Source organism: Castor canadensis, chromosome 7 (assembly GCF_047511655.1).
Source record: "Castor canadensis chromosome 7, mCasCan1.hap1v2, whole genome shotgun sequence".
In the NCBI taxonomy this organism is placed as follows: domain Eukaryota; kingdom Metazoa; phylum Chordata; class Mammalia; order Rodentia; family Castoridae; genus Castor; species Castor canadensis.
Window position 1 is genome coordinate 66,508,757 of NC_133392.1, and position 21,925 is coordinate 66,530,681.

The window sequence follows — 21,925 nt, forward strand, 5'->3', positions numbered from 1 at the left end:
ACTATGGGAAATATTTCCTAAGAAATGTTGTTATCACAGAACATCTTAGCAAGTGGCTTATGGTTTTTCTGAACTCTTAGTCCAATAACTTGGAGACTTCAGTTTGAAAGGAGAAACTCTGAAGAACTAGTGTTTCCACCACTTCTTGCATAGGAGACCTACTCCATCTCTTTGGAGAAGAGCCTTTTTTTCCCTGTCTCAATCTGTGTTGCCTTCCCCAAGTGACTAAGCTTCTTTTCGTCTTCTCCTTGGCTTTACTTTTTGGATTCCAATGTCAAATCAGCAACCATTCAGCAGCAAATAGACTGAGTCCAGAAAGGCTATCTTTCACAATTTCATTACTCAGATATTCTAAAACTGAGGCCAAAAACAACTGTGAATCTTTAAAAAGAAACTGAGAGAAGAGGGAAGGAGTTAGAAAGAACAAAACATTTGAGTCAGCATAGGAAATATGAGCTTACTTCTGATGACACACTAGAGAGTTACCTATGGACTGTGGGGGAGCTTCAGAATTTTAGACAGTTTGGTGAGAATCCCATCTCATTCACTGCTGTGAACAAACAACAATTTCTCACCAATGGATGTGTCTGAGGTTTTAATGAGACCCTGAGTCATTAATGTGCACCAAAGTGGACTTAGTAAAATGTAGTTCTAAGGCCACAGTCCAGGGCTGGGGTCTAAGATCAGCTAACAAGTTCCCAGATGATGATGATACTGTCCACATAAGGACCCCACTTTGAATAGTAAACAGTTATTCCCATAGACAGTGAAGAATAGGGAACAAGAATTCTCCATTATGTCTTTGAGGACCAGAGACTGGAGAGAATCCATTGTGGCCTATAGGATTTTAGTTAAAAGATGAAAAATATATATATACTTTCCATGAAGTACCACCAAATACTGAACCAGTTATGGAGAAAATTTATGGTAATTAGGCACAAGATGAATATCCAAGTGTTTGGGTGGTGTGGTCATTAGTCTAAACAGTATTTCAGGAGTCCAGATTTATCTACTTAGTCTCTTTCCATTGATCCAAAGACCTCAATAGTAGCTCCCTCTCCATTTGAATGTGTGCTTTGTAGATACAGTAGCAGTGTAGCATGCCTATATTTGATTCAATTAAAAATAAAGTTTCAGAAAATGGCCCTGATTTGCATCTGTAATTCCTATTCAACTTTCCCATTTAGGACACAGTATTGAGTGTGAGGACAAAAGTGCTCACCAACCCAGTCCCATTTTAGTGACAGCAGATTCTGGATACTTATGTCTCCTATCGCTGTACAATATGGCCTAATAAAGTCGAGCCAAAGAGACTAGATTTCATTTCGAAGCAAAGGGTTTGGCCATAAACTTTTGCTTTCTGGCTGAACAGAGCCATTTCAGCTTTGAGCATAAATTCTGCTCGTTTGAGGCATCAGGGTGATGAGGAAGCCAAATGGATTATTTGTGAGCCAGGTGTCAAAGGCAGAGACACCAGGTTTATTGTGTATTCATTGTTTTCTGGACAATCTCTTGCTAGTTAGAGAAAATTTTCACAGGAAGTTAGAAATGACTTCAAAAATTCCCCTCTGTGGCTTCACAGAGTGGATTTTCAGCAAGACAAAAAAGACATTTGGTTCAGAGATTGGAAATGGGCAGCCTATAAATTGCTGAGGTATTTAGCTCTGGGATTAGCAGTTTTCTTTTTGGGGAAGGGGGCCACAATACTGATTGCTCACAGAGTATAACAGTAGTGTAGGGAAGTGCCTTGCCACAGGTAGTCTGGGTTCAAATCCCAGCCTCATCATGAGTCTGTGGGCCTACTGCACCACCTCTCTAAGCCTTAATCCCCTCACCTGCAAAATGAGAGCAACAATAGCATCTACCTCTAGGAAGGCAGTTGAAATGAGGCGGTAGATGTAAAGTGCTAAGCATAGGACATGGCAAAAGGATAACAGCTGTAAAGTGCTTCCATGTGTCAGGTGCATGTGGTCTAATCATCCTAAGAACTGATATTCATTGCATGTGCACCTTGTAGGTATTCCATAAATGACAGTTATCATCAAGAGTAACAGTGATAGTCATGGTGACAGCAATGGTGATGATGAAGATATCTCTACTGTTCAGACAAAGGAACATGAACCAATTATAAAATATTGGGCCTCTGTTTCATGGCAACCCATTGAATAGCTGTTGCTTAGATCATCAAAAGATCCTCTAGTGGAGAGACACTAATAAGTTTGTCCTTGGAAGACAGCAGTATTCTATGGGAGCCCTCCCTACACACTACAGACTTTCCTAATGACCAATAAGTTAACCCCAAGTAGATACAATCATAAGAGAGGAATTAAGTACGGGAGAACATGATAGTCTCCCAAAATAGGAAGTAGGTCATTTATGGGCAACCATTAAACTGAGGTAGGATGACCCAACCTAGCTTTCTAAAAGGAGCCAGGAGCTAGCAAGGTCCTGATGGCCAGAATGAACTAGTTACTGCTAGTTCTGTACCTGATGGTGCTCTCTACACACCATTCCCTTTCTCATCTCTACCTATCAAATGACCATGCTGTTTACTTCTAGCTTCACTCCCAGGTTAATTTTCAACTAATAGCATATCCTTGGTCCACAGGATTGGTTAATAAACTAATATTTGTTTAATAAATTATTTTGAAAAATACTTGTTCAATGTGTATTTAGAAAAGAGGCTGAGTATGAGGTGGGCTGATAAGACAAGATAAATGATTCCTGGTCAGAGCCCTCAGCCTCTACCTCCCCAGTAATTCAGTCCTGGCCCAATTTAGCACTCTTCCCTTAGCTAAAGAAAAGATTTGCAGGCAAGACCCAAGACTTTTAGAAAGCAAGGTAGAAATTACCTGTTATTACTTAAACATACCTCTTAGAAGAAGAATTGCTCCCACCCCAAATAACTTACCAAAGTATTGCACCTAACCACAAACTATATCTCCTGAGAAGAATTCTGGGAGACACATTTTCCCTCTCTTACTACATTTCTAGAAAGATTTTAGCACTCATTATAGTTCAATATACCCAGAAGACTGTCAGACTGGACCTCATCCTGCAGCCAGCATTCAGTTAGATGAGAAGAGGAACTTAGAATGATCTTATTTGGCAAGGAGTCTCTGTGGCCCAGGCTCACTTGACCCGTGAGCAAGTTCAACTTGATAATACATTTCAAGCACTAGGCAGGACCTCAGAGGCTGCTACCCTCTTTGAGTTCTCTGCAGGTGATTCACTCCAACATATAGCTATTCTCTCTCCAGTCACTACAGGGCTATGTTCTGAGCACAGCCCAACTGATGGGCAGGCTCTCATTAACACAGAAGAAAGAACAGTCAGCAAAACTCCACTGGTGCAGAGCTCTGGGGAAAAGCTAAGCCGATGTTCCTAGTTCTTACTTATTTGTGCAGATCATCTGGTCTTGAGGGGATGGGGGACAGAAAGGCTGAGGGAGCTGGGGAGCCTGTGTCATTTAGGCTGATGAACAAGACTGCTGCCCTAGAAAATGTATTCAGTCAGAAAATTCTGCTTATTCCATATCTTACCACAAAGAATTCGAGGGATCTCCCCAACAGCAGTCACCTACAAAAATGTTTGCAACACAAAATTATAAGCAATATAGGTAGGGATGCCTTTATGACACACTAGAGGATAGTTTTATATCAGTCTTATTCCTTTATCCTCTCCCATCAGTGACTCAATTCTAACCCAGTCTCAAGGCTCATCCTAAGTACAAATTCAAATATACCTACCACCCACTCCTAAGAAGGAAGAAGGAAAGAATTTATATATCAAGGGTTAGATGCTTTCATACACTGTTACTCTTTCTACTGATCCCTTAAGATCTTTCTTTTTTTTTTCTTTATTACAGGTAAATCTCAGAGAAGTACAGTAACCTGCCCATCGTCTTCCACAAAATCATGTCATAAATTAGTCTTACAGTCTTCTTACCCCATCCTCCTGGTGACTGCACAACCATAACCTCCCCGCTCATACTTCGCAAGTGCAGGTGAACAGGCAGAGTGAGGGCTGTGGTAGTGAATTTGGATAACACTATGGCCCATAAGCGTTTATAGGTAGGGAAACACCAACTAAGATCTGTGGATGATCAAGTCTAATTGCAGTTAGACCAGGAATTCAAATATTCCTCTTTCACTGGTTCATTCCTTACCAGTCAATTCAAGGAGAAGGAAAAATACCAAAAATTGAAGAAAACAGTAGTTTTCTTCTCTTTGCTAAAACAAGAAAGCAATGAAAATTCTTTAAAAATGGTATCTATTTTGTCATAGTCTAGAAAAAGAAGAAACCAATTGAATCCATTGTTTTAAAACCAATGCTATAAATATAGAGGGTAGGAATAAACTCAAGGCTTTCTATAGGCCAAACTGCCAACAAAAAGCTTTTGTACACCAAGATCAGTGAGCACAGAGATATGTTACAGAGATATGTTATTTCTTAGTGGACAGAAACATCCTCCCTTCAGACAGGGTGTGGAAAAATGGAGGAAGCAATAACTCATTCATATATGTTAACTAATTCCATCTAATTCCATTCTCCAGTGCACACAGACTATAGCCATCAAAACAGGACACCTGTACTTCTCTGAACCTCAAACCCTAACCAACAGGACTGCATCACTCTTGTTACCATGAAATACATGTGACAATTAATGGTAAAAACTACAAAAAAATTTTATGTGATTCCTTTTTTTAACATGGCAGATGGATGCTCAAAATGATGTCATACTATTTTACTAATATCCCAAAGTTTCTCCATTGGCCAAGTGAGTTTGAAGTTGAAACAGTGACCTTGCATTATTCACCAGGAGATATCTTGTATGAGACTCTATAACAGCTTGCCATATTTTATTATTCACAGCCTCTGTTAGAAAGATGGGTTATCGATAATGATAGAATGACGTGTTGAAGATGATGATACAGAAAAGACACAGTGTTCTCCCTGGTCCAGCTGTAGAGGTCAAACATAGAACATGGCTTCTAAAGACATCTGGGTTTCTAGTTCTGGATAAGGTGAAGTAAGCACAGTCCACCCTGCTTCTTCCACTAATGCAGCTGGGGGCCCTGGACAAACTGTTTGGAGGAGCGAGTTGAAGGCTGCAGACAATAAAAATCAGTAGGTGGGTAAAAGAAGAAGAAAAGAACGGAAGTACCACCAAACCAGTAGTGCATTCACCATTGTTTTCCTCTGGTATCCTCTGGCCTGACCTCAAGGCAGTTCAAACCTGGGAGTGATCACAGAATGTGGACAAGAATGCTCTAGGAGAAGCTCTTTTCTGGCTCAGGGAACAGAGAAGGGAATTCCAAATGCTCAGACAGAATAGGGAAATCATAGTTTTTCTTTTTCTTTTATTTCAACTCTTCTCTTGTGCCTCACCCCCAAGTGACAGCAGCAGTGCTAACAATGAAATCCAGAAGGAGAAGAAAGGACAACAAAGTGAGGATGAAGCTATGTTACTTTTTGTCTCTCCACCCTTCCACCACCAGTTGATCCCACATGCAGGCACAATTGTAGAAAATATGCAGCCAAGCAGTGTAACTAAAGCCCAGGAGGTTTGGTGGTCAAAGAAACAAAAAAAAAGGAAGGGATCATGGAACCTAAAAGTATTGGCGAGACCAAAGAAAGAGGTCTTAAAAATGTAGCCCCTTAGAACTGTTTATGAACGCTTGGGCTCACCCCAAGTTGTTCATGGACAGAACTGGACCTATATAGCATAGGTGGAATTAGAGAACTAAATTACAATATAGACCACCACACAGTCTGAGTTTGATATGGGACAGATCCAAACAGCACACAGCTAATGCTTTGAAAACTCAACTAACACTGGCATCACAGCCTATGAAAGCCTGGTAGGAGCTTGCAGCCTAAAATCAAACGTCAATTATATCCTAAAATAAAATTATCAACATTCTGATAAGATTTAAACAAGACTCACAGTTTCATAATAAAATAATCAAAATATCCAGAATACAATAAAGAATAAAATAACCATGAAAACTTCAACTTGCATAGAAAAAGATAGTCAGCAGATACTAATAGCTAGTGACACAAATATTGGAATTACCTGACAAGGATATTATGCAGCCGTCACAAAACTTTCCCAATAATTAAAGGGAGAACACTTTTGTAAAGAATTAAAAGACAACAATCTTTAATGAAGAAACAAAATAAAAAGAAGAATCAAGCAGAAATTTCAGAATTATAAAATACCAGTAACTAAAACATCATTGCGTGGGCCCAATAGCACAAAGAAGATGATACAGGAGTGAACTGATTTAAATGCAGGGCAATATAAATTTTGCGATTTGAACAACAGAGAGAAAAAATACTTAAAAATATTGGATAGGGATTTTGAGTCCTGTGGAACATTAGAAAAAGATCATGGGATTCCCAGGACAGCAGAAAGAGTATGGTACAGAAAAATATCTGAACAAACAATGAATAAAATTTCCCCAAATTTTACCAGAAGAAAAACCTAAAGGTTCAATATCTCAGTGAATCTCAAAAGGAAAACCCCAAAGGAATTATGCTCAAACATAGCATAACCAGGTAACAAAACATGAAAGACAAAGAGAATATCTTCTCTTTATTTTTTTGTAGTAAAACTAATAACCTTGAAAGGAACCAGAGAAAACTTACCCTTTATTTATAAGTGACCAACAGTTCAGATGACTTCGGATTTCTCAGCAGAAACAAAGGAGACCAAAAAGAAGTTTGTTTAAGTATTGGAAGTAAAGAACCGTCAATCCAGAATTCTGTATCTACCAAAAATGTTCTTTAGGAATGAAACTAAAATAAAGACATTCTTAGATAAAGGAAAACAGTATTTATTGCCAAAAGACTGCTCTAAAGGAACTCATTGTGAAAACAGACACTGTCTGAGGGGTGGGTACCTGTGGCAGGGGGAACGGTAAGCAGAGAGAGTGAAGGAGGTCAAATATGGTGGATGTACTTTATATTCCTGTATGAAAATAAAATTAAAAAATTGTTCCAAGAGGAGGGGGGAAAAGGGAGAATGATGGAGGGGTGAATCTAATTAAGATACATTATAAACACATTTGTAAATGTCACAATGTATACCCCTGCAGAACTATTAGATGCAAATTAAAAAATCTTTTTAAAAAAAAAAAGAAACTCATTGTTATAAGAAGTTGTACAGGTACAAGGGAAATAATAGCAAAAAAAAAGGTGGATATTAAGAACAAAGTGAGAACAAAAGAAATGATAAATATCAGGATAAGAAGAAAAGACTATATTTCTCTTTGAGTTCTTTAAAATGTGTTTGATATTGGAAAAACTACTAACATTGATGTGGATTTCAAGTTACATAAATGTAATACATGACACAACTATATGTAAGATGGAAAAGGTAAAGTGCTATATATAAGATTTCTACATTATGAAAAGGTAAGTCTAAGTAGCCTTGAAAAGTTAAATGGCTATATTACAAACTTAATAGAAATTAGTAAAGAAAAAACTATCTAGAAAAATGTAAGAGCAACTGTAGATAAAATAGAGCTCTAAAAAGTTCAAATAACCCTAAAGAAGAAATAAAAGAGAAGATCAAAAGAAGGGATCAAACAGAAAGCAAATTACAAATTTTAGGTCCAAATCCAAATATACCAATAATTGCCTTATAATTAAGTAGTCTAAGACAACCAATTATCAAAGATTTGCAGAATGGAATTTTTTAAATGACCCAAACTATAAACTGTCTACAGGGAAATCTTTAAAATTTAAAGATAAAGTTCAGTTAAAATAAAGTTAGAAAACTATACATTTCTCAGGGCTGGGTATGTAACTCAGTGGTACACAAAAAATGAATTTTGTGTTCAGATTTGGGTTTTATCCCCAAGATATCTCATTTTCTCTATGCAAATATTCCAGAATCTGAAATCTGGCACACTTTCCATCCCAAGCATTTTGGATATGGGATACTCGACCTGTGTACACTTAACAACAGAGCTTCAAAATACACAAAGCAAAACCTAACAGAACTAAAATAGACAAATCCACAATTCCAGTCAGAGTCTTCAGCACTCCTGTGCCAGTAATAGGTAAAGCTCACAGACAGAAAATCAGCAAGGGCTGATTTAGAAGGACTTCACAACACCATTAACCAACTGGCTGCAATTCACATTTACAGAACATTCTGCCCAGCAAAAGGAAAGCACCTGTTCTCCTTAAGTTCAGCTGGAACATTTACCGAGATAGATTACATTCTGGTTCATAAAATATAAATTTAATACAGTTAAAAGAATTGAAGGCTGGGCATGGTGGCACACAGCTGTAATCTCAACACTCAAGAGGCTGAGGTAGGAAGACCAAAAGTTGGAGACCAGCCTGGGCTACTTAGCAAGACTCTGTCTCACCCCCCCTCCAAAAAAACTGAAAAGATGTAAAACAGGTTCTAGTTCAACTGCAGTGAGATCAGACTGCAAGTCAATAATAGAAAGATAAGGGAACTATCTCGAGATACTTGGAAATGAAACAACATGCTTCTAAATAATCCATGGATCAAAGAACAGGTATCGAGTAAAATTAGAAAATATTTTAACAGTATGAAAATGAAAATATGGCATATTAAAGTTTGTGGAATTCAGCTAAATCAATGCTTAGGAAATATATAGCATTAAATGGCTTCATTAAAAAGAGTAAGCACACAGGGCATGGTGGATTATGCCTGTAATACCAGCTACTCCAGGGCAGAAATTGGGAAAATTGAGATTCAAGGCCAGCCCAGGCAAAAAGTTATGGAGACTCCATCTCAATTAATAACTTGTGTGTGTGTGTGGTGATTAAACCTATAATCTCGGGTAAAATGGAGGCATAAATAGGAGGATTATGGTCCAGGCTGGGGGAAAAAAACCAAAAACCGAAAACCACATGAGATCCTGCCTGAAAAATAACTACAGCAAAAAGGACTGCATGTGTGGCTCAAGTGGCAGAGCACAGGCCTAGCAAGAGCAAAGCCCTGATTCCAAACCCCAGTACCTCTAAACCAAAAGAAAAAAAAGAAGTCTCAAATCAATAATTTTAGCTTCATCTTAAGAAGCTCCAAAAGAAGGACAAAATAAACCCAAAGAAAATAGAAAGCAAAGAAAAATATTGAAACTAACACTGATTATTTGAATAGATAAGCAAAATTTATATCTAATGAAAGTGACAAATAAAAAGAGAGAGAAGACACAAGTACAAAATCAGGAATGAAGAAAGGTTATCACTACAGACCCTGCAGACATCAGAAAAGACAATAATGGAATTGAATACTATGAACAACTCTAGATTCACAGATGGACTGAATAACTTCAAACTGCCACAACTCCTCAAGGTTCAATGTGTTGCCTGAGTAGTCTTAAAACCATTTAAGAAGTTAAATTTGTATTTAAAATCCTTCAGAAAAGCTGGGTGCTGGTGGCTCAAATCTGTAATCCTAATTACCTGGGAGGCTGAGATCAGGAGGATAGTGGTTCAAGGTCGGCCTGAACAAAGAGTTAGCAAGAACCTATTTTAACAACAGCTTGGGGATGTGATGTTTGCCTTTCATCCCAGCAATGGTGGGAAGCATAAAATAGGAGGATGGTAATTCAGGCAAATCTGGGCAAAAAGCAAGACCCTATTCCAAAGTAACAAGAGCAAAAATGGTTGGAGGTGTGACTCAAGTATAGAGCACCTGCCTAGCAAGTGTGAGGCCCTGAGTCCAAACCCCAGTATTGCCAAAGAAAAACCAGACAACAACAGCAGCCTTTAAAATCCAGGCCCCAATGGTGAATTCTACCAAATGTTTAAAGAAAAAAATAGCACCAGTCAACACAAAATTTCTTTCAGAAAATAAAAGGGGATATTTTTTGCAACTCGCCTTATGAAGTTAACATTACAATGGGAAACCAGCCAAAGAAAGGATAAGATTTCTGTAGATCAATACTCCTTCACAAACATACACTAATTACAAAAGAAATTCATAAAGATATTAGCAAATCAAATCCACCAATATATTTTCTTACCACCAATATATTTTCTTAAAAAAATCACACTCTGACCAGGAAAACTTAGTGTCTGATTCACTATTCTAACATCACTCAGTGCACTCTACCATATTTATGGTCTAAAGAAAAATATGATCATATCAAATGATGCAAGCAAAGCACTTGCCAAAATTCAAGATCAATTCATGATTTAAATAAAACTCTCTCACCAAACTAGAAAAAGAAGAAACTTCAACTTACAAAACACCTACAGCAAATATGCTTAATGAAAGATTGAATATCTACCTCCCCAAGACTGAGAACAGCAATCTTTTACATTGTTAGTACTCATGATCAAACCCAGGCTCAATGCATGCCACACAAGTGCTCTACCACTGAGCTATACCCCTAAACTCACATTCTCCATCTTCTTATTTAGCACCCTGCAAGAAATGCTAGCTAGTACTATGTGATTGCAGAACACAAAGTCAACATAGAAAAATAATGTATATTTCTACATACCATCAATGATCAACTAGAAAACAAACGTTTTAAAGAGTTTGTTTATAATAACTCCAAAAACTGTAATGCCTAAATATAAATCTAAAAAAATCGTGTACAGAATCTTCATACTAAAAATGAAAGAAGTTGAAGATAACCTAATGACCTAAGTGACCTAAACAACTAGAGATACCATATTCATGGATCGGCAGATTCAACACAAAAGATGTCAGTGCTCCCCCAAGTGAGCCTATACGTTTAATATAATTCCAACCAAAATGCCAGCAAGAAGTTTGTAGGTACAGACATGCTGATTCCAAAATGTACATGGAAAAACAAAGACTTGAGAATAGACAGAGCAATTTAGAAAAAGCAGACACTGGGAGGAATCATAGTACTTAATGCCAATTTTAAGCCACAGAAGATTATTTCCAGAGCTTGAAAATTAAGTTTGTCTGATTGAATTTTGAAATTGCCTGAAGCTAGTATCTCTTTTTTCCTTCCATTTTCTCCCTTTCGGGATGGGAATGCCTAAAACTGTTATCCTATGCTTCTCCCACGTTGGATGTGCCAAGCGCTTCACAACACGGGTACGTTATGAGACACGGGTCATTAGGTGATTCCATCACTGTGCAAACGCCATGGCGTGTACTGATACACACCTATGAGGCACAGGTCAATTAGTGGACATGACTTCTTGATGAGATCAGAAGATGCAGACGATGTAAGATGTACTAGGCTACTGCAGGGGTAACCCAGCATACCATTTTGTAGCAAAATTTTTGTAAATAGAAGATAACTCTTAGAATAACAAAAAAGGCGTATAGAATAGTAAATAGTGTATATAAAGCATTAATGACATTTATTACTATGATCAAGTATCTGAACTGAATGTAGCTATATGCACTGTACTTTAGTCTGGCAGCACAGTGGGTCTGCTTACACCAGCATCAAAACAAACACGTGAGGAAGGATATTTGCTATAATGTCACTAAAAGATAGGAATTTTTCACCCCTTTATAATACTATGGGGACCTGTAAGACACATGCAGAGATGAGCACGTGAATGAGAAGAAAGGTGATCTTTCAGTGTCAGAGACTCAGTAATGGCCCTCAAAGATGTTCACACCTTAATCCTTGAAGCCTGTGAAGGTGACCTCACATGGCAAAAAAGCACATTGCAGATGTGATCAAGGATCTGAGATGTGGAATTATCTTGGATGATCCAAGTGGGCCCTAAATATGACCCCAAATGTCCTTGTAGGAGGGAGATGGTGGGAGATTTGACTAAAGAGAAAACAGGAGATGTGACTAAGGAAGCAAAATGCTGGAGTGATGTGAGGAACAGGTCATGAACTAAAGAAGTTAGAAAATACAAGTAGGCAGATTCTCCTCTGGAGCTGCCAGAAGGAACCAGAGTGTCAGCACCTTGACTGTAGCTCAGTGAAATTCATCTTCAGAGTTCTGGTTTTCAGAAAAAGAAGAGAATAAATCTGTGCTGCCTTAAGCAAGTAGGATTGAGGTAATCTGTTAGAGCAGTCATAGGAAATTAACACGTATTGCATTTCTCCTGAGTAGATACCTATGAGTGGAATTGTTGTATCATATGGTAACTCCATATTTAATATTTTGAGAAAAAACTCCAGTTTTTCAAAATTGAAATTTTTCTCCAGGAAAGATAGTAACAAAAAATAAAAATAAAAGATAAGCTGCAGACTGAGAGAAAAGATTTAAAACCCATGTCTAACAAGATAACCAGAATATACAAATAACACTTCAACTCCACAGTAAGAAAAAAAAGAAAAAAATTAAAATGGGCCAAACACTTCACCAAAAAGGATAGCAGATGACAAATAAGCACATAAAGAGATGTTTAACAACAGCAGTCACTAAGGAAAGACAAATTAAAACCATATGAGGTATCATTACACACCTGCTAGAGTGGTTAAAATAAAAAGTGCTGACAGTATCAAGTGCTGACAAGGTTGTGGAGCAACACGACCATCCATCGTTGATGGGGGGGATGAATGGTAGAGCCACTCTGAAAAATACTTGCCAGTTTCTTTTAAAGTTAAACATAAACTTACTCTATACACAACCAATCTTATTTCTAGGCATTTACTCACACAAACTTCTACACAAATGTTTATGCACTTCTATTTATGATCCCCTCAACACTAGAGGAACCTAAAAGCTGTCCAATGGACAAATGGATAAACAAATTTTGGCAGGTCCACAAAATGTTATAGTCTTCAGTAACAACAAGGAATAAAGTATTAATACATGCAGTGACCTGGATGGGACTCAAGGGAATGACACTGAATGAAAAAAGCTGATCTCAAAAGGTTATGTGCTGCATGACCAATTCAAAAACACAGACCCCGAGTGACAGAGAACAGATCAGTAGTTGCCAGAGGCTGAGGGCTTGGGCAGTCTCACTTTGTGACTGAAAGTGAGAGTGGGAATTTTGGGAGCTAAAACTACTCTGCAGGAGTAGCTAAATCAGTAGAGCACATGCCTCGCAAATGCAAAGCCCTGAATTCAAACACCAATACTGCCCAAAAATAATCCCTATTCTGTACCCTATAGTGATGTGTCATATGGCCCTTCATATATGTGTTTAAAAACACAAAAAAAATCCACTTCCCTTAATGTTAATTTTAAAATTTAAACTAAAGGAGAAGATACCCAGGCAATTCTAATCTTCTCTGAGTTTTAGTGGGATGACCACATAACCTAAACATTTTTCTATAATGGAGAAAAGCCAAACAATGCTGGGCAACTGACCCTGTGTTTTTCCACTAACCTGCACCTGAATTATCTGAGTGACTTGAATACTTTTATTATGATCAGAAGGAGCCAGTGAGGATTAGGCATAGCCATACTTTTTCTCCTAGAAATTTTCCTTTTTTTTTTTGGTGGTGCTAGGATTTGAACTCAGGGCCTTATACTTACTAGGCAGGTGCTCTACCACTTGAGTCATACTCCCAACCCTTTTTGATCTAATTATCTTTTCGAGTAAGGTCTCAAATTGATGCTCAGCCCAGCCTAGACCTCCTATTAATACTTCAGACATAGCTGGGATGACAGGGATGTGTCACCATGCCCAGCTTCTATTGATTGAGATAGGGTTTTGTGAACTTTTTGCCAAGGACGGCCCTCAAACCATGATCCTCCTGATCTCCACCTCCCAAGTTGTAGGATTACAGGTATGAGCCACTGTGCACAGTCCCTTTCTTCCTTTTGTTGACTCTACTGGATCTGGCTTATTCTTTACTAATACCATCCCCATGCTGGAAGTCTACCATACAGCACTCCATCCCACACATTCCTACCTTCAGGTGGTCAGTACTGAGCTTTTCAGCTTTCTTATATCCCCTGTAGGAAATACATCACCTATCCCCCTGCTTTCCCATTGTAGCATTGACTTATGCATCTGATCCTCCCTGGATACCATCACAGTCCAGGAAGACAGAACTGCCTGGGTCTTTTTCAGACTAAGTTACCACAGAGGGAGTGGGGCTGAATATGTGTTTCCTACCTTTGAAAAATATCATAATTTTTATATCATGCAGCTTGGCATGGTTGGCAGCAAATCTAGGATACTACTTTGGTTACAAATATTGCAAAGAGGTTTCTAGTCTTAGAAGCCATTGATCCGTTATAAAAACAAGCAGTGCTTACAGTTGACACATTTCTCTAGTGGATGTGACATGTAACAGTAGGAAATGCTAAGCTATGAACCTAAAGCTTCAGTGCAGAGCTGGCCCCACTTTCCTCTTCCAACCAGCTGTGCAGCCAGAAGTGAGTCATATTGTGACTTCTCTTCGCAAGAGTTAGTGACATGTGTCTTATTTCTCCTACTCCACAGTTGGGTAAGGGTCAGAGACACCAGTTACTTTGCATTTGTCATATTTTCCATATGATATTCAATCAAATGCCCATACAGCTGACCAAATAAAAACTGATTGCATAAAAACATGGGCCTTGTAAACTGAACAATGCTATGCAAACCCAGGGTACTCTTATCCTTCCAAAGTTCTTGACAAAAAAAACCCAAAAACACTGTATGAAATCAATGGTGGGTACTTGGTTTGGAAGGCACACAAGTAGTTAAAGACCAATAATCTCTGAAAGTGTTCAGTTTGATGTCTAGCAGCAGGCCTGTTTGAGAAGATGGTCCTTGTTTCACATCAGTGACAATATCTTGGCAGCTGATAAGGGCCAGGGTGAGCCACAGCTTCTTCTGGGTTGTCATGCTGAGCCCTGACTGTTGTGGGTTTCATGGTTCATCCTCACTGGCACTGGGCTCTGTTTGTATGTTATGTAATCTTTCTGTGCTGCCTTCCCCTTTGTTCAGCCCATGCCAAGAGCCAAATAAAAGAATCCATATGTGATTACAACTATAAAACCAAAAGGAAAATATTAGACCAAAATATAACATTTTGGGGTTTCTAAGTTTGTTTTACCTTTAATGCTAGGCAGACAGTTTACACAAATCATTTTGCTGCAAAGTAAAGAATAATGAGTTAAATGTGTTCCCTGTCACCATCAATCATGTACGTTTGCCTTTGACTGACCAAACATATAAGACACATGAAATGACTTTCTAATCATGTTAGGGAGAAGGAGGGAGAGAAGGGGAGAAGATGGGGGAGGAAGACGTTTCAGCTTCTTTTAATTTATTCAGAAGTCCCATTGACATTTTCTGGCAATCTTCTAACATGGCGCATGAGCGTCTCTTTGCTAATAATGTTTGCCTTGAGAATTTGTAAAGGTCTGAAAAGTCTTTAATTCAATGTTCTAGACATTACCAGGGCCGTAAGGGAATGCAATTCCTGTTAATAGCCCATGGATTAGTTCTTTCTTTATTTGAAATAGTTTTCAAGGAAGCTGCCTGACTTCCAGGTGGGTATGAGTGATGTTGGGTAGAGACATTGGTGCTGGAGGAGGTGGTAGGTAACTTCAAAGCCTCTGATCTAAAGATTTTCATGTAAGAAGAACAGAGGATGCATGACAGTGGGGGCCCAAATGGGATATTGAGGTTTAGCAAATTCATTTCAATTCATGGGTGTTTATTTTGATTTGTGAATTTAAACAACACACTGACTGGATTTTCTGGCAGTCAGAATGGTTTATAACCAAATATAACTAGGTTTCATTGCAATCCTCGCCAAGGAGTATAAAGCTTTGCATTTCAAGTTTCTACACTGAGTCAAAGCTCTTTAATTTGGCAATGGAACCCCAGACAGTAGCAAATGAAGAAGTTTCAAGTACCAAAATTATACCAAATTATAAGTCCCTGCTGGTCTTGGCCCCACCCAAGCTGTGCGTAAGACAGGCTGGCCAGGCTAAGTTGAAGCCAATTCATTCATTCATATATTCAACACTCACTGAGAAACTACTAAGAGTCAGCTGCTGCCCTGGCTTCCCAATGACTCCATTTTTCCCAGTGAAAAGAAGCCACATAAACAACAATGCTACAGGGAGAACAAAGCCAGGGTGTAGATAAGGACTGCGTACATGGGGTATGAAGGGGAGGGTGATGCCAATACTTAAAGTTATATTCAGATGTTTTCTTTCCACATGGAAACTTTATCACTTCTAGAAAATGTGGAGCGATAGATACTTACTTCTAAGAGATCCTAGGCAGCCCAGAGAACTTTATACACTTCGTTATTTTCTTCTTGATTTTCCTACATTTGCCAGGGAAGCTGTTGAATCATAAAATTTCCCTTAATAATTGGTCTGCCATCTCTCCAGATTGGGGAACTCGATATTGGGTAAATGCCAATTCAACCTAAGTGGATCCAGAAGCAGACCCCACCACCCGACATGTAAAAGCAACAGCAACAGAAGGTTCCCGAGGCACTGATATCTTTCTTAATCTGGGTCCTACATACATGGGAATGTTGGGTTTGCAAATATTTAGCCAATTACATATTTATTGTATATACCTTTTATGTTTATATATTACTGTTCAATTGAAAGTTTGTTTTTAATCCCCTTAAAATGTGATTCTAATGTTTTTTAGGGTAGTCTCACTGAGAAATTAATATTAAGCAAAACCAAGAAGGGATGACAGAGGGAAGCCTAACATCTACTTAAGGGAAGCACGTCACAGCCAAAAGGAACCACAGCAAGTTCAAACCCTAGACCAGCCAAAGGGGATGTTACTGCCATGAGGTACAGCACGGCACTCAGAATATAGCCAGCAAGGTCACAGGAACCTGACCACCTTCTGCCACTACAAGGACTTCATTTTGGTAAGAGGAGACACCATGGAAAGACTTACACAAGAAGGGTAACAGGATCTGATTCAGGCCTGACAAGATTGTTCTAGATGCTACGTTGAGGATAGACTGGAGGGAGGGCTGTGGACAGAGCAGTTAGAAGGCTGGTGTCATCTTGGGGAGAGATGATAGTGGTTTGGATCTAGCAGGAAGAGAGAAGTGGGTAAACTGCTCAGATTCTGGGCATATTTTGAAAGTTGAACCAAGATTTTCCACCAGGTTGAATGTGGTGTTTGAGGGAACAGCAAAAGAGAAGTCATGGGTAACTAAAGCTTTTAGACTGAGCAATGGGAAGGATGACATTTCCCATTTCCAAGTGGAGTAGTAACAACGTGCACCTCACTATCGACCTCTATCACGTGGGTTTACTTTGCCAGAAAAACTCTCTACTCTGGTGCCATTAGTGTTCCCTCCTGGAAATGGACAGCCACCTTCACCTCAGCACTATCAGGCAGAGCTCTGGCCTCCCTGCAGAGATCCCATCCACACAGGGTGGAGCTCTGCTTTTGGAAGGCCACCTTCAGCAGGATATTCAGCGCTTCCATCTACCAGGTAGTAAGAGTTGCTTGCTGTGGTGGTAAATTTTATGTGCTACCTAGACTAGATCATGAGATGCCCAGATATTAAACTAAGCATTATTCTGGGTGTGCCTGGGAGGGTATTTCTGAGTGAGATTAACATTTGAATTGGGAGAATGAGTAAAGCACATTTACCTGCCCATTGTGGGTGGGCTTTATCCAACCATTAGAGGCCATAATGGAAAACAAAGTAGGAGTAGGGGGATTTTGTTCTTTCTGCCTGACAGACTTTTTTGTTTAGTAGTACTGGGGTGTGCCTCACAGTTGCTAGGCAGGTACTCTACCACTTGAGCCATGCTCCAAGCCCTTTTTTGCTATGGTTATTTGTCAGAGAGGGTCTTGCACTTTCTGCCTGGGGCCAGCCTTAGATTGCAGTCCTTCCTGTCTATACTACCTGTATAGCTGGGATTCACAGACACGCACCATCGCACCTGGCTCTTTTGCTGGTATCGGGTCTCATTAACTTTTTGCCTGGGCTGGCCTTGAATTGTGATCCTCCCCATCTCTACCTCCCAAGTAGCTTGAATTACAGGCTTCTTGACAGTCTTGAAGTAGGATATGAATCGCTTTCTGCCTTCAGATCTGTACTGAAACTTATACCATCAATTCTCCTGATTTCTCAGGTCTTCAGACTCAGACTGAAACTCGACCGGCAGTTCTCCAGGAGCTTGTAACTCAACCTTCATACCAAGTACGTCAATTCATTAAATCAGCATCTCCATCTCTTAATTATAGACAGACAGACAGACAGAGATAGTCATGTATCTCTTAATGATGGGGACACATTCTGAGGGATGCATTATTAGGTGATTTCATTATGGGTGAACATCATAGTATGCATTTACACAAACCAAGATGGCTATGACATCACTAGGCACTATAATCTTATGGGACCACTGTTATACATGCAGTAGGTAAGTGAATGAAATGTTACGTGGTGCAGGAGCATGCGTGTGAACACACACACACACACACACACGCATGGGTGGTTTAGCTACAGAATCCTAATGTGCTTACTTTCTCCCTGGAACACCTACCTAAGCCACCCTTCTTAGGAACATAACTCAGTCCTTATCCTTCAGCCTAGCCTTAGCTAGCTCATCACCTCTTGTCAGGCAGTCCTTACAAAGCTGGCCCAAAAAGTGAACAAGACCCATAGGATGGGGCTGTGCACATGTGTGCCCATACATCCCAGTCAAAGCAGAAGCTTCTCATACCTCATCAGTGACTCCTAGCCATGCATATATTGGTCTGAGCAACAGTCTGTCTGGAATCCAGTTGGTGCCCATGGGAGCTCAATTGAATCAATGGACTCCATAAAGTGAACTCTAGAAACCTAAGACTCACATTGCAATGATGGCACTTGCTAAGGATTCCTCTCATCATTTATACTGTCTTAGAATGCTCCTGGACAAACCTGGAACCACTTTGCTTGGATGTGAGCACCTTGATTTGTCAATTCTAAGCTAAATGCCCTCATAAAGTTTGTTGCTCTTTATTGAATTTACAGTGTCTACCATTGTAACATGAGGGTAAAAATGGTGCCAAGTTTGGGTAGGGTAAGATCATAATGGGAAATAAATGAGATAATGTATACACAGTATTAAGTACATGGCTTTGCACATAGTTAGAATTCAGTATATTCTGGCAATTATTAAAAGTTATTTATTTATAGTTTCAGCTCATAGAGCAGGTTATTTTTATAAATGCATATGCACAAATACACATATATGCACATATGTAACCCAAATTAAAGGTAGTAAAAGAATTCCTTTTAGCCAAGCACAGTGGCACACACCTCTAGTCCCAGCTGCTCAAGAGGCTTGAGGCAGAGGATCACTTGAGTCTAGGAGTTCAAGACCAGCCTGGGTAACAGTGAAACCTGGCTCAAAAAAGTAAAAATTTAATGAAGTGATTCTCTTGGCTCAATTAGCGTTAGGACGATGCATTGTTGAAAGTTTACCTCAATACAAAAGCCATAATAAACAAATGGTTTATATCTAGCCATGACCACTTCAGCTAACATACAGTCTGAATAATATAGGTCACATTTCTCTGTGTTTCTTCATTCAGAATTAATTCAGAAAAAAAATGATATAAACTATGCTGTGATTGATAATAAGTAACATTTCACCTACAAATTCCAAATGTTGTAGAACAGGGGAAAGTGCAGAAAAACACATTACATATTTTCTCCATCCTCCATATATCACTTATTTAAGAGAGAAATAATCATGGAGTACCTACCACGTTCCAGGTTGTGCATGTGCACAGATGTGTTTACGTGTGTATAAAATGATAGATTAACAGAGAAATATTTAAATGTGCTACATAGGGAATCTCAATGTAGAATGAAAAACAATTGCAAGAGTTAATCTCTCCCAGCTGGATGTGATGGCACACAACTGTGATCCCAGCACTTGGGAGGCAGAGATAGGAGGAATGTCAGTTCAAGGTCAGCCTGGACTACACAGAAGACCCTGTTCCAATTAAAAAAAATGCTTTCAAAAAAATCACACCCAAGCACACATATATACAACTTATCATGTCCAAGGATGGCTAATCCTAATAAAAATAATAGTTACAGTTCATAAAAATGGCAGGTCAGGTCTCAACTGGAAACTCCCCACACACGGAAGAGAAATTTAAGTACACATAGTAAAACTGACAAACAATAACAATGGATCTTAAATTACATCCAAGTGAGGAAGTCAAATTGAAAGTAAATGTAGCCACTTATTCGGGGAGGAGGTGATGATAGACAGACCAAACAAGTTCATTGTCTTAGTCGCCCCAGAAAAGATTCAGGAGACTCACAGAAACCTTACAGAGCAGTGGAAGGAGATAGGATGGTGATGAGGAAACAGGCTGTCCAAGGCTGCTTAATACTGTAAATGCAGATAAGTCACAGGCACCAGAACATTCACCTGCTCTCCTTAAGGGACCTCAGCAGTGAAAACAGGACCCTCCAACACATTAACAATAGCTACTGAGCAGCAGGACCTCTGGGTGCCAACCTGGGCCTCTTTCCTAAAGGTATTGCACATAAGGCTAGCTAGCATGGGTTTATAAATTCCAGCACATCACAGTGGTAGAGGGCACAGCTTGAAGTTTAAATAAAGATGAAGACCCAGAAAAAAAAATCGTTTTACAGGATTTAAGAAACTTAAAGAATTCATTACCTCTGAAAAGATGGGTGAAAAATATAAACCAGTTCCCAAAAGGTTTACATAAATCTAGAGATAACGTATTCAATTGAGAACAAAGTTTGAGGGGGCAATGACTTGGGGGCCCTAAGGTTAGAATCGTTAAGAGTGAGATTAGTGAGCAATAAATAAGTATTCCCCCATGTTTCTTGACACCTCTGGCTGGGCCGGTTTTGTAATTCCAGAATACACCAGGAATCCCTCTCTTTCGTTAAAGTTTATCATCTTGGATGTTGGCTTTCAGGTTCCACACATAATAGAAGGCTCAATGGATGACCACTGTGAATCTGCTTGTGACATACATACAGTGTTAGTCTTGCTTCTCTTTCTTCTTTGAATGGAGGAAAACTACAATATGTTCTACAGAACCAAGAAACAGATACTGCCTACCCAGGGCAAGGGAGAAGGTAAGCTCACACATTACCTTTGACTTCCAGAAACACTAAGTGTTCCCAAAGGGTCAAATGCTGCCAAAGCCTCCTCCCTTCTAACTCTGTCCTAATAGCCTGCCTGACCCATGGACCAAGTGATGGATTCTCCACCATAGCATATAGGGTTAGGGGGAAGGAAACAATTTCTATAAACAATAATCCATTTACAGATTTCCTTTTCTATCTGTGTCCATCCCCAAGCAAAAATGAGGGCTTTGTGATTTCTAGAATGGGAGTTAATACATAAAATTCCTGTGCCAAGGTGAATATTGGGGTGTTCACCATGTCCTAAAAGATACAAAGCTCTGGCACTTGGAGGTTAAGTATACAAAAGACAATATAGAATAGGAAGTACACGAATAAGGCTGTCCTTATTCTAAATGAAAAATATAGGAAGGGGAGACTTGTTATTTGCAGGTCATGCCCCTTAGCAAATTCCAACACAAAGACCACCTCAATGTCAAAAGGCAATGTTCAGACAGCTACTTCCAAACAAGGGGAAGTTAGTCCTGGACAGAAATAATGCAGTAACATAACCCTGGGAGGGAAATGTGTTTTCAGTTACACCAAGGTCTAGTCCTGCCTTTCCCACAGGCTCTTCCTAAATAGGAACTTGGCAATGGGATTAGCAGAGCTCAAGGGGACATCCTTGGCTTTAAAGGTGAGGCCTGTCAGGGTTCTGAGGAACGTTGGGCAGAAGTTCTCCTTGCTGCTAATAACACTGAAGAATCAGCATCATATCCATTTTATTAATTTTCTTGACAGGCAGCTCTAGTTACCATGCAGGCACCACAAAATCAAAACATACGCATGTCAAGTGGCCCCATCTGTGGTGGGGCCCTGCCAAGGCCCATGTCACATCAACACCAGGAAGCAGAGCCTAGCTCCTCAGATCACATGCTGGGTCCTGTGAGCAATCCCCTGTTGGAGGAAAAC

General features: G+C 39.4%; 1 protein-coding gene across 38 annotated transcripts in view; it reads right to left on the reverse strand.

Annotated features, from left to right (window-relative positions):
• Kcnma1 (potassium calcium-activated channel subfamily M alpha 1) overlaps positions 1–21,925 on the reverse strand; it is a 718,079-nt gene that overhangs the window by 175,417 nt on the left and 520,737 nt on the right. The window contains exon 15 of one of the 38 annotated variants that reach the window (XM_074079267.1): positions 15,762–21,910. The exons of the other annotated variants lie outside the window; for them this stretch is intronic. Within the exon in view, the coding sequence (XP_073935368.1) occupies positions 21,878–21,910 (33 nt within the window). The 3' untranslated portion in view covers positions 15,762–21,877. Of the gene's footprint in view, positions 1–15,761; positions 21,911–21,925 lie in introns of those variants that run through there. 38 annotated transcript variants of the gene reach the window in all.